This window comes from Haliotis rubra, unplaced genomic scaffold (genome assembly GCF_003918875.1).
Source record: "Haliotis rubra isolate DU_JTF1 unplaced genomic scaffold, ASM391887v1 Scf199, whole genome shotgun sequence".
Lineage (NCBI taxonomy): Eukaryota > Metazoa > Mollusca > Gastropoda > Lepetellida > Haliotidae > Haliotis > Haliotis rubra.
Window position 1 is genome coordinate 612,687 of NW_025765991.1, and position 13,413 is coordinate 626,099.

Below are 13,413 nucleotides of genomic sequence, written 5' to 3' on the forward strand. Positions count from 1 at the left end.
AAGGGTCTCAAAGATGATGTTTGGAAAACATAGTTGTGAGATTGAATAACTGAACCTATCAATGTCCATCCATGTGTCTGCTAGCTCACCATGATTGGTCCAGTCAGTCTTATATACATTACAGGGCAGCTAATTGCTTAAATTTCTCTGAAACATCATCAGCCCTTTATGGGTCATCAAAGCTTCAAGAAATATGTTTGACAAATGAATGTTTCGACTCTCATTTCCCCCAATCCCCCTGCCTGAGATGAGGCTTACACAGGATGTCCAGGGATGGAGGTAACAGAAGTCTCCTCCTCCTTGATGACCACCTGTCGTGGCGGATTCCAGCCCAGTTTTTAACAATATAAATTCTAATTCTTTCCTGCCACTATGTATTGTTTAAGGAAGCAGGTCCCTAGACAGTGTGGTTTCATAATTAATGACGGCACTCCTTGCGTGTGACACATCCTTCGCAGCCAGCTCTCTCAGGCACTGTTGATAACATTACGGAACGCGGCTCAATGCAACATGCTTGTGGCTATTGATCGGGAAATTCCACCACAAATCAGCAAGGTCCTTGAAAACGCAACATTATTGACAAATTTCCTCAATATCGGAGTGAGAATCTGGATGGCAGCAGGTGAACACGCTGGTCGAGGAACCTGCTGGCCGGTTGATCCGGGTTGTGTATGGGTACAGTGTCTGTACATGTGGGGTAATGTGACCCAGCTGCTTCTGTGGTGGCAGTGGTGATAGAAGTAGGACATGTGGATATGTGTTTGACATCAGTGGCAGTTGGACTTGTGTGTGTCAGGTTTGGATTTGTGTCTACTGTCGATGGCAGTCGCAGTCGTGGGGTTTGTATGTGAGTTGCATGGTTTTGAATTTCTGTCCCCAGTGATCACAGCAAGAATATCAAAATTTGTAAATGGTTGGTCTCGATGACTGATATGATTTTCCTGTTCCTCGTAACCAGGGGATTTCCTCATATGCTGTTAGAGAATGCCTGTCGTAAAATAGTGGCTGGTCCAAACTATTCTCATCCAATCATGTTCAAGTTGTGGTAAGCATGACATATTGGGGTTATCACAAAAATAACTGAATGTAAATATTTTGATGGTAACAAGATGTTATGTTTTTTCATTCCATTCCAAAAATTATTTGATGTTCCAACCTCCTAAAGCAAAATAGATTTCATACGATTCCCATCTTCCTGCTACCAAACAATACTATGAACATGTTTCACAGACATTGATTTGTTTCCATTGTTGTTGTGAACACCTATTGTCTCACCTGTCCAGGTACATGTTAATTGTTGACAGACAGTGAGGATTGTCAACACAGGCCTTTGATGGCAGCATGACGGTGAATGTACGGAGGCAGTGACTCAGATGATCAGTGAATCACTGATGAGTGGTGTAGGTCTTCATCAACACTGCAGCCATTGTCACAGCGCTGTTGGTGTGGTCAGTCCATGATGTTGGTTCTGGACAGTATACATTGATGTGTTTGTGGTGACCGATTTCTTGTTGTGGCACCGATGTCATTGGATGTAGGTGTAGCCATGTATTCCAGTGATTCCTTCACGATGAGACGGATGATGAAGCGGTATTCGCGTGGCAGGGATAAGATGAGGAGTTTAGTGTTGAGATGTGATCGGCTGTTCTCGTCAAGGTGGGATATACTACGTTGTTTGTTATCATTGGTACATTGAAGTATTGAAGACAGTCTTATCCTTTGTTTCTGGGAGAGGACAAGTTGTCTAGTCCTGCGATACTGAAGGAATGCTGGTATTTAAACCACCAGGTCATTTTGCTCATGGCTCTAAGCAAGATTCTTTTCCTCTTAAAGCCCACAAACTTAAAATGAAAAATGAATTTCAAGTAATTGATCTCTAGTGAATGTTATATGGTGTTACAGATAGGCTTCCATAATTGTAACATACATTGGTTTCCTTCATTGTACTTAGGGATCTTTTGTTCTCTTCAGTTGTAGTTCAACATGTGTCAATCTATTCAGTTGTAGTTGATGAAGCTTCAATCTACTCGGTTGTAGTTGATGATGTCTTAATCTACTGGTCACTTTTTGGTTGTATTTGTTGACATATATGTTCATGTTCTATAATGAATTTGAAAACATTGTTTATCATGTAGTAGTCAGAAGTTTGTGTACACTAATCAATTGTCCTATTTTCCTAAATGATTGTGTTGTTCTGTTTCCTGCATGTGAGGCAGTTGTTGAGGGTAGTGGTTGTGTGACAGCTGAATGGAGTTGGTGGTGATACAGCCGAGGCAGTTGTGTAGTGTCAGCTGTGTTAGTCAGTCGACATGGTCCGCCCACCAAGGGAGTGTCGCAGAGAGTACTTAATTGTGTTCCGCATTGATCTCCGTAGTGCTAGTGGGATGGTGGTGACTCACTGCTTTGACCCATGGCAGGTAATGGCAACATTCAACAACAGTTTACTGTGGACATAATGCTAGTCAGTTCGGTTAACACTTGTATTTCAAGGGTTCAGAGTTGCAAAAATGTATTTCCGAGTCAAGTTAATGTGGTTTTGGCTCCATGCAAGCAAGATTGGCATTTGGATGCATTCAAAATTGCTGTTTAGATGCAGTTGAGTTGCTATTCAGCTGCAGACGTTGTTTGCTCAGATGCAGATGTTGTTGCTGCTCAGATGCAGACGTTGTTGGTGTTTCGATACAGGCATGGTTGCTGTTGAGCTGATTGATCTTTCTTGTAGAGTCAATTGCTGCAGCAGTTTACAAGACCTGGAGCAGACCCTGCCTTATTATCGCGGCAGTCTTTAAGCCAGACATGCAGTTCAATACATGCAAGTTCACCTGATCAATGAGATGTCAAGATCAGGGCTTCCCTGCCTGAATATCTGTCTCAATTTACAGCTTGTCATCACCAGGCAGTTGGAGGTGATAGATGGACCTCATCAACATACTTCCTACCTCAGACTTAGCTGCTGAAATGAGAAGCTAATTGGGATCTTGCAGCTCAGATTACAACCCTGATAGAAGGATTTAGCAAGGAATTAGGATGTAGAAAAATGGGACTTGATTTCAGAGATCAGTAATAACCACCATGCCTAATGCCCCTACCTCTCTCTCCTGGAGGACATTAATAACTCCCAGCTCACCATACCATCACCGACCCCAGCCCAACCCCCAACCCTTCGCCCTTAGAGATCACTAACAACCATCCAACCAAACACCCCTACTTCACCTCTGCTTCACCCCATCAAATGTTTTATCATGAAATCATATCTGTTGAATCTGTTGTTTTTCCCAGAAAAATGGCATTAGCACTGTATGTATTACAGTTTTGTGTTGGGACGGATAGCCGAGTGTTGTTGGAACTTGATGTTAGCCCTTGTCCTGTCTTCGCTCATCTGTGGCACACACACACTGTACATCTGAGCTGATCCGTTAACAATGCCAGAGAACATACATCCTTCATACCTCAAGGCAAGATGGTTGATAAACCTGATGGATTAAGCGTTCAGGATGAAGAGGGATGACTTAGCCACGGGATATGTGTTGCATATTTGTTTGTGGACTTTTCCACATTCTACATTTGGAAGTCCTGGTTTAATCAAGGTCTGTAGGCTGATAACAATGTTGGAGCGAGTAATCCGCCCGGTGCTGCTTGTATCGGACGTGTAGGCCTTTGATCATTCAGGTGTACAGAAAGTCAACAAACTACAGGAGATAGCAGCTCCATCTGGGGAGGATTCAGGAGAGGCAGATAACATACAGGGGTTCAGATTAGAGGAGGAGGACTGGGGAGATTTGCTGTGGCAAATTTGACAGAGTTATCAGAAGGTTATCATTACAGAGAGTCAATAGCATGCATGTGTGTGGAGACCTGGTGGTGTTGTGGTCTGACCTGCTGCCATCCTCAAAGGATTCTAGCTGTCTCAATAAACTGGGCATAATTTACTGACAAATTAACCTCATATATCATAATTTAAAATGTGATATATATCTTGCTACACATTAGCTCTGTAAAGGCTCGTCAGTGTCTCCTTCAGGAACACACATGCTACCTGTTCTGTTAAGGCTCCACTGAATTGTGTGCCTCCTTCAACAGTGTCTTTCTGAGTTATTAGCTGCTGTTAATGTTTACTAAATCAGATTAGTTCACAATATGTTTAATAGCTCTCTCTCGCCTCTCTCCTTTGTTGTACCCTTGTAGGTGTTCTTGTAGCCTTGCTCCAAGGCTGTACTGAATACTAAGCCCATGGATGTATAGTAATTCTAACCTAAAGAGGCAAGTCTAGATAAGTCTAGATACAGCTAGGTTCTGAGTTGTTGGTAGTGTGTAGATGATGTCATGTGGTGAATGACATTACCCCCTCATGATGACCACCCCACCTCACCCACCCACCCACCAAGTGGGGGCAGTGCCCTAGGGAGGTGTAGACAGGGGGTACCAGCTGCTGCAGATCTACAGAATCATTGATGACTGACAGCTGAGGTCAGTGTGAGCGGTCAGAGGTCAGAGAGATGATGTAGAAAGGAGCTGCAGTTGCTGGTCCTGCTGTAGTCTCAGTCCCTAAACCGGCTGTAGTCTCGGTCCCTAAACCGGCTGTAGTCTAAACCGGCTGTAGGTCCCTAAGTCTCAGGCTGTAGTCTGGTCCCTAAACGGCTGTAGTCTCAGTCCCTAAACCGGCTGTAGGTAAACTGGCTGTAGTCTGTAGTCTCGGTCCCTAAAACCGCTGTAGTCTCGGTCCCTAAACCCTCTGTAGTCTCAGTCCCTAAACTGCTGTAGTCTCGTAGGTCTGTAGTCTCAGTCCCTCTGTAGCGGCTGTAGTCTCAGTCCCTAAACCGGCTGTAGTCTCTGTAGTCTCCGGTCCCTAAACCGGCTGTAGTCTCAGTCCCTAAACCCCATTATTTTCCCTACTGCTCAGCCTACCCTGCAATACTAAAGCCCTGAATGAAGCAAGTCTAGATTTCCTCAGGTTCTGAGTCTCCCAACTCACTGGGCTCCTTTTCAATTTAAATGGGTTCATTTGTTACTATCAAAGTTATATATATTCAGACACTAAGCATTAGTCTAGTCTGTCTGATGTCAGTGTACACACAACTATGATGGGGGACTAGAAACTTTCTTTAGAATTTATTGGTGTCTTGTGCTTGAAACAAGCACGTTTTGAATTAAGTGTGGCCAGCAAGACATCATGGAATCGACACAATGATTGACTGAATAGAATTCTTACTTAACATTAGAGTGAATGTGAGCATTTGGATGTGTATTGAGTCTCAAGGAGGCTGACCAGATGGATGAGTACACAGATACTTGTAGAGTCAGGGAAGTTGAAATTAGATTTAAGGAAATATGTCGCTTCACTTCTTCGCACCAGATGTATCAAACATAGCAACACAGTAGATGTACATAACCCACAGGCTGGTGAGTGACTTGTTTATAAATATCTGTCATTGTTTAAACCGGTACAGTCATGGCTGTGCTTAAAATAATAGGGTCCTTGTGTTCTCAAAACACGAGCATTTAAATTTCTGTGGTCCTTATTCCTTAATCCTAACGTTTATAGTGTAGTTTATAGAATATTGCCACTGTTCCTTCATGGAATGCTATGCAACAAATATCTAACATAGCAGCTATGACAAGGCTATGACAAGGCACCCTGACTATGATGCTGAACTCCCGATGGGGACAAGTGAACCCATACCCGCTGTGCTACCCAACAAAAGCCCAACAGTGTAGTGTTTACATTGTCAGATGTCACATATTTTGCCAGTGACCTATGCCTCTGTTTTCATCACAAGACCATTTTCTACTTAAGCCCAGACATTCCATACCCACATGGGTGCATTCAGTTCTTGGTTATGGGGGCAGATCTATTGCACTTTTATTGGAGAGCTTTTACCAACATGTGTCCGTCATGTTTCATGGCCTGTCCCAGGGGACATAGTGTACAACTTATTGTGTGATTGTTGCCAGGCCTAGTGTGTCGGCATTCTCACATGTGTTTCTACAGTCAAGCTTGTGTTTAGGGTGGGGTCAGATGTCAACAAAAACCTTGTTTGTCTCTTAAGGCCTGAATTGTTTTTACCATAAATGTAGGTATGTAAAATAATGTTTTATGTGATGTGCCTTGTCTGAGATAAGTGAAAGTTCACATTTATTGAAGTGATCTGCCTGTCTTCCATAGGTCCATCAGTCATCTGTCCTGTCATCAATTTGTCATAGGTTATTGAAAGTTAAGGGCCAGAATTACATGTTGTGAATGTCCCCTGTCCCCTGTCCCCTGGGGTGATGTGGACAATCACATTACTATATTATTTCATGGCTCCCCACTTACACTAGGTGATCTACACGGTTTCTTCTGGAGATAGTGGTTACACCTGCAAAAACATCACCTGTCCACTTCGTTATATGGTAAACAGGGCAAGTGATGTCCAATATGAGCTTTAGACATAATTCAGCTCCTGACTCTTCTGTGACCTTGGTATGTCTTCACTGTGAATACCCTCTGATGACATATGACAGCCTTGTGATTGTTCTAACAACTGTCAGCTCTGTAACCACTGTAAGGGTTCCATGACCGTTCTATCAGCTCTGACTTCTGTGAGGGTTCTGTGACTGTCCTGTCAGCTTTGTAACTTCTGTGAGGGTTCTGTGACTGTTCTGTCAACTTTGTGACCTCTGAGGGTTATGTGACTGCCCTGACTGCTCTGTCAGCTCTGTGACTGTGTGGGTATACAGAGGCCCCAGGCAAGAGTCCCTGTCATCTATATCAAGGGAGCAATCAGGCAGAACAATGGGGCTGGTGGATTGGTGGGCTTGTTGTTGAATCCAGCTATTGTGCACACTGCCCCAGTCATGACAGTCCTCTGTATCTCAGTCTGGTTTCTGCTCCATGTCAGGCCACACACCATGGCCAAGATCTGCTCAATGTGAATACTATATAACATAGGCTGTATTACGGTATTGTCTGTCAGCATGTCTACATGGGGGATGTTCCCATCTGACTGTCATAAACCTCACCCCATAGGGAGCGGTATTTGACTTTCAGCAGTTAAATACATGGGGCTCTAAACTTGCCATAACATCTTCTTCAAACCCCATTATTGCCACTTGTTGAAAGCAAGACGCTGGACAGGAATGTTACTAGTTAAAGCAGGCCGGTCATTAAACTGCTGGACACCCTCTGGGGCTCAAGTACTTAACAAGCTTTCTATAATGATAATAGGGTGAGACACTTGAGGACTCAGTGAGGGACAGCATGGCCTGGCCAGCAGACTCAGTGGCAGCCAGTCAAGGGGTCAGTCTTCACCCCTCCTTGAAGACAGTCAGGGTTTGTCTTGTGACCACTTGGTAGCAGGTCAATCACAGACCCTCCCTCCAGCAGATAGTTTAGGGAGGTTCAGTCTCAGACCCTCCCCATAGCAGATAGTTGGGGGGAGGCAGCCCCAGACCCTCCCTGTTGCACATTGTGAAAGGTGTTCATTCACGGGACTTTCACTGGAGAGGGGGTGGGGGTTCAGTCACAGGACTTTCACTAGAGAGGGGGTGCCTTGGATCATCGCTCTATGCAATCATGGGGGGAAGGAGGTTTGCCCTGGTAGTAACATATGGAGCCAAGTGTTGAGTGCATATTTTAGTGGGCTTTTTGGACCATGTAAGGTAATCTTGAAAACCTGTACACGTTTCGGTAAGACTTCCGCCCGTAGCCCCCCTAAATTTTAACGATGAGGAAACATTTCTTTGAGTGGCATGTTTCAGTACCGTATGTTCATATACAATTAGCATGTTAAATGTTTAAAATTAACATGTTAAAACTCATCCTTATCAGATGAGGAATAGATACTCAGGTGATATGATTTGACTAGAATTAAATTTAAGGGGGGATACGGGCGGAAGTCTTTCCCAAGTTTCTACATGTCCCACTCTCATCACTGGTTATACAGAGATGTAGGTGTAGGACTGTAAGCATTACGGACCATTTATTACTTAAATGTTAAATTCCAAATTTGAAATACTTATTTCCTGAAATACCTTAATTACCTATTATGAGTGACCAGTAAAATTGGTCAAGTACTACTTCCCTAAGAACTAGCCTTACATCCCCCACCTTGATGTGGTTGATCTGCTGCTACTTGAGTGTCTGTTGTTCCTCTTCCTGTGCCTCCACCATAACCTACTGAACTTCTGAAACCGCCAAGCAGCCCCAGCATCCGGTCAGTCCTTGATTTAGAGTAGGAATCTAGATAGTGAGGGGGGACCTTATCTCCCCGTATCACTTGTTTACAGGGACATTATCCACCGATTGTTGACATGTATATCACCTTTTGTTCCAGTCTGCACTTTCTCTCCCCATTATGATCAGGTTAAACATGTTTAATGTTAGGTTCTATGTTAGATGGACTTTCCATGTTATAAATCCCATATCTGCCGCTCCCTGCTGTGACTGTTATATACATTGTTGTACTTTCAAGTGATGCTGATATGGCTTTGTGTTACACCATGGGCATACTGGTATCAGATTGATCCTGCCTTTAACAGCATGGGGAAAACATTCACTAACTTGCCTCGCATTAATTCTGTCCATGTAACGTGTGACTTGCCATAACATTAGTGGCTCCCTAGGGCTCCTAGTGGCTCCACATAACTGTGATGTCATGGGTCTGTAACAGCTTGTTGCTAGGCTCCTGTGGGCAGGGAGAGTGGGATGTACGTGTGATATACGACCCAGAGCCCTAGGGAGTCTGCTGCATAGAAACAGATCCGCTGACATCAGCAATATTAAGAGCATGTTGTATGGGGTGCTAGGGTAACCAAGTTATACACAGTCTCAGCCCTAGGGATCCTTCTTCTTCCATCCAATTAGACTGTCAGTATGGAGATGCTGTTGTTTGCTGGGATGAAGATGACCATGTAATACGTGACATAATGCCCTAGAGGATGTGTGTTGCTGTTAGAAAGGGTTTAACAGATTGATGAGGGTACTTGAACAATATTGTACACATTGCTTCAATGGAAGTGATGCTTTATGTTGGCTCAACTGCATCCCTGATGGACTCTCAGCTCTCTGCAAATGGGTCATCCCATCATCAGTTATTTTTTCCTTGCCTTAGTACCGTGTACTTTGTGTTTTGTTACAAATTTCATCAGATTGGATAGAGACAGCAGACTGTATTGGATGTCGCTGACTCGGCATGCCATTGTGTCCTGATGGTGCACAGACTGGTGGTCATGTCAATCACAGGATTGTTTGGTCTGATAGGCCATCACAGCTGGAATTTTATGGAGTTTGTAATTAAACCACACTTACTCACTCTCAAAACAAATGGTATGAAATCTTGTTATATAAGTTTTTGATATATATTTTTTGTGAAATGGTACATGTTCCCCCTGAGACGGATCATTTACATTTCACAGAAAACCCAGACATTATTGTCATCCCAGACTGTCAGTATATTGTCACCTGCACACCGCATTACCTTGCCTGTGATACTCTCCTTCAAAGGCTATTATCCTTATCTGTGACTGTCAATGTTTCGTCACCAAGTGCTGGATATGGTTGCCATGACACTGATGCAGGAGGGAATGCTATTAATCTTGACATCACATCTTCCCACACACTGGACACAACCCCCATGTCCACCCGTGAATCAGCTAGCTTGACCATGATTCCCCCCCCAGATAGTCCCTGTCCCTGTTATCACTCTAGGCATTTGTTACAGTACTGCTGTGACTTAACATAACATCTGTCCATAGTTGACCAAGGTGTGACGCTGGCCATTATGGTGTGGTGGTCACAGATAGGTTTGACCGAGTCAGGCTTTGGGACAGACAGGCAGGGTTAGATGGTGACAGACAGGCAGGGTTAGATGGTAACAGGCAGGCAGGGATAGATGGTGACGGTGTATGAGGTACCCCTGATGGAACTGGATGACCTGAGTTACAGAGCCAGATCCCAGATGGGGATGTTGCCGGGCAGTGGTAGTGTGCGGTACTCCAATAGAGAGATATAGGGGAATACAGTGTGTAATGAGGAGATTGTTATCAGAATGGATTGGTTATTTATCAACAATAAGGATATTTTTGATGGTTTCAGAGCTCTCAGTAAAAAGCTTGCAGTCTGTGTCAAATGTTCCACTGGACCCCACTAGCCTGAACTTGTCTGTCAACATCAGTTTCAGTAGGATGTTGTGTAAAAAGATGGAGTTGTTACGCATGTTATGTTTGGGGTTACACTTTCTCAGTAAAGTACAAATTCTGATACTTTTGTTGGGTTGAGTCCCATCCGGGGTTCAAACCCACACCCTAAGAGTCATGCACCTAATCTCCAGCACACATCTGTACTTTACTAAGAAAGTGTAACCCCAAAAATAACGTGTTACATTTGATCACTTTCTAAATGGCATTGTGTATTTCATATGGAGTTGCGGATGCCGAGGTTGATGTTGGTAAAGTTGGTGATATTGATGTTTGGTATGGATGTGTCTGTTGATGATGAAATTGCAGATGCCAAGATTGATGGTAGTGAAGCTGGTGAGGCTGTTGATGTGTGTTGATCCAGAGGTTGATGTTGATGTTAGTGTTGATACTGAGGTTGATGTGAATGAGGCTGTTGATGAGGATGTCGCATGGCTGCATCATTGTGTCCCACATTTACTTCAGAATAAAACCAAGATGCAGAGTATTTGGTCTGTGTATTTAAGATGGGTAAAGACGATACCCATCAACCATCATAGGCACCACTGACTCTGTTTGTGATCATTTAAATGATTTCTGAGATAAGATTTAATTTATCAACCGTCTGAACTCCCACTCACCTTTGGTCATTGAAAGCTGTAATTTTGAGTAAGGTTAGAATGCAGTTGTGACACACGTGACCTACCGGTGTTCTAGGTCAGCTGACCCGGGTCAGGCAAGGTTAGACCTGCCATCTGTCAGTGCCAGACATGTATTGCAGGAATCCAGTCAGCTGACCAGCCAGTGTTTACACAGGACTGACTTGGAAACAACACATGTAGCAGGAATTAATGGTATTTTACCATGGTATAATGCAGCTGCATGGAATCGGTAACTGCTGCTGTGGAATTGGTAACTGCAGCCTTGCATGATGATGATGCAGTTTGTTCACTGGGGCAAGAACTGTGGTCTGATTCATGTGTCTGGGTCGTTGTTTGATGCTGTGTGTGTTTGACACTTCTGCGATGGTGTTCAACTGGTGGTGCTGGACCAGGGATGGGGCTGCTGTGTTCATGGATGTGGTGAAGGTGTTGGCAGAGAAGTGGTTAGTGGTTTCATGTCAGTAGTTAGTGGTTTCATGTCGGTAGTTAGTGGTTTCATGTCGGTAGTTAGTGGTTTCATGTCAGTAGTTAGTGGTTTCATGTCGGTAGTTAGTGGTTTCATGTTCATGTCGGTAGTTAGTGGTTTCTAGTCGGTAGTTAGTGGTTTCATGTCGGTAGTTAGTGGTTTCATGTCAATAGTTAGTGGTTTCATGTCAGTAGTTAGTGGTTTCATGTCAGTAGTTAGTGGTTTCATGTCAGTAACATGTTATATTTGGGATAACACTTTCTTAGTAAAGTACAGATTGTTAGGGTTGAGTCCCATCTGGGATTCGAACCCACACCCTCAGAGTCAGGCACCTAATTGCCAGCATACCAAGTCAGCCGCCTAACCCGTTCAGTCACTGCGTTTTCCACTTTGTGTCAGTAGTCAGTGGTTTTAGTAAACTGTTTACATTGGGGAGTCTTATATCTGTAGTTAAGGGTGTTCTATAGCTTGACGTTGTGTCAAACCTACCAACTTGTTGTGATGTGTCATTCGTGGCTATCTGAACCAGGACTTTATTATCGTGATTGTGTATGGAGACCTAGATTTGATGCACTTCCTTCCTGGGGCGGATGTTACAGAGCCTCGTCAATCCTCCACTGAATCAGGGACAAATGTTGACGATGTGCTTCTTGCATACAGGGATGAGAATTTTCTGAGGAATTCTCTGAGTTACACCATCAAGTGTAATTTTTGTGATACATACTATTACATCACTACAGACCCGGACTGACTTTCTGCTGTTTTTGAGAAAAATATTATACCTGCCAGCTTTTAGTCTTGGCTGATATACCAAACCAGATACTTCTCTCAGCTGCTGGGGCTGGAGGTTTCTCATTGATTCTCATTCATTCCTCTAGCACATGTGACACAGATCTGTGTGACTTCAGGGTTTTACACAGACTTATAAAAATGGGAGTCATGGTGACTCACAATATTTATTTTTGGGAGTCATTTTCAATGTTTGGGAGTCATGAAAATTTCATTATTTCTTTATGTTAATCATTCTCAGTATGTAACTGTGTATGTCACACCACCAAATGAAACTACAGCATTGTTCAATTCAAACAGCCAGGATTACTGTCTCCTCTGAGTTCCCTGGAACAATCTGACAGCCCTGTAAAAGTCAAACTATCATCGAACAATATCATTTTTTGCTTATCAAATCGATTTTATTGACCTGAATTGTGAGGGCCACCCATAAAACTTGCGTCAAACTTGACCCGTATGATAATATTTTGAGAGTCGTTTACAAAATTGTTGCATCAAATACGCAGGAATCATGCGTCATGTAAAACCCTGTGACTTTATTCCCCACAACAGTGTAAAGTCCCTCAGATACCAGTAATCTCATGTAGTAATTCACAAGCCGCCTCCCAGAAAACCATGGAATTTGTTCCATTGTCACTCTTTTGACTTTTCACCTTTGCGAACACCTGGTGTCATCACTATTTCATAGTGATTCATAAGCACATGTTCTGTCATCGTATCGCATAGTGACAATCACTGGATTGTCTGGTTCAGACCCGATTTGTTTACAAACAACATCATACAGCTGTAATACTGCTGAAACAAACATCTGCTCATGATATAGTCACAATGTACAATCGACTCTGATTTTGGCAGGGATTTCTTATGAATGTGGAAAGGGTTTTGTCGCTTTTATTTATAGGTGTGTCGGATCTATGAACACTTGAAACTGGTCATCAGTCTAAACCTACCTGTGTCTATGGCTGTCACTGATGGAGATGAATCCTTCTGCTGAGTTGATTATTTTTGAGGTGGAACATTGACCTGAATTAGTTTGATATTTATCTGTGGATAGGGACTGTGTTCCTTAGGACTGAGTTTATGGTTTTGCATTAACTGATGGTGTCCTTGACAGTGTCAGTGTAAGACAGCTTCTCTTCTTTGGGTTTTTTCTCACTTCAGTGATTATGGTACAACAGGTGGTTTGGTCATTTTTGAAAACAATGATAATTTACTTGTTATTGTTGCAGATGGATAATTTGATTTTGTGTTGGTTTAATGTGGTGTTTTCAAGATAACTTGAGTGTGATTCTTACTAACTCATACGGAACTTGTATGTTTTCAAAGGATGTAGTGTGATGTAAA

At 43.2% G+C, this 13,413-nt stretch overlaps 1 protein-coding gene across 1 annotated transcript in view; it reads left to right on the forward strand.

The window, feature by feature from the left end:
- Positions 1 to 2,309: 2,309 nt before the first annotated feature.
- The window catches only part of LOC124275174 (ras GTPase-activating protein nGAP-like), a 34,286-nt gene continuing 23,182 nt past the window's right edge, over positions 2,310 to 13,413 (forward strand). The window contains 3 exon segments of the mRNA XM_046710672.1: positions 2,310 to 2,417; positions 6,694 to 6,789; positions 7,205 to 7,309. Of these exon segments, the coding sequence (XP_046566628.1) occupies positions 2,310 to 2,417; positions 6,694 to 6,789; positions 7,205 to 7,309 (309 nt within the window).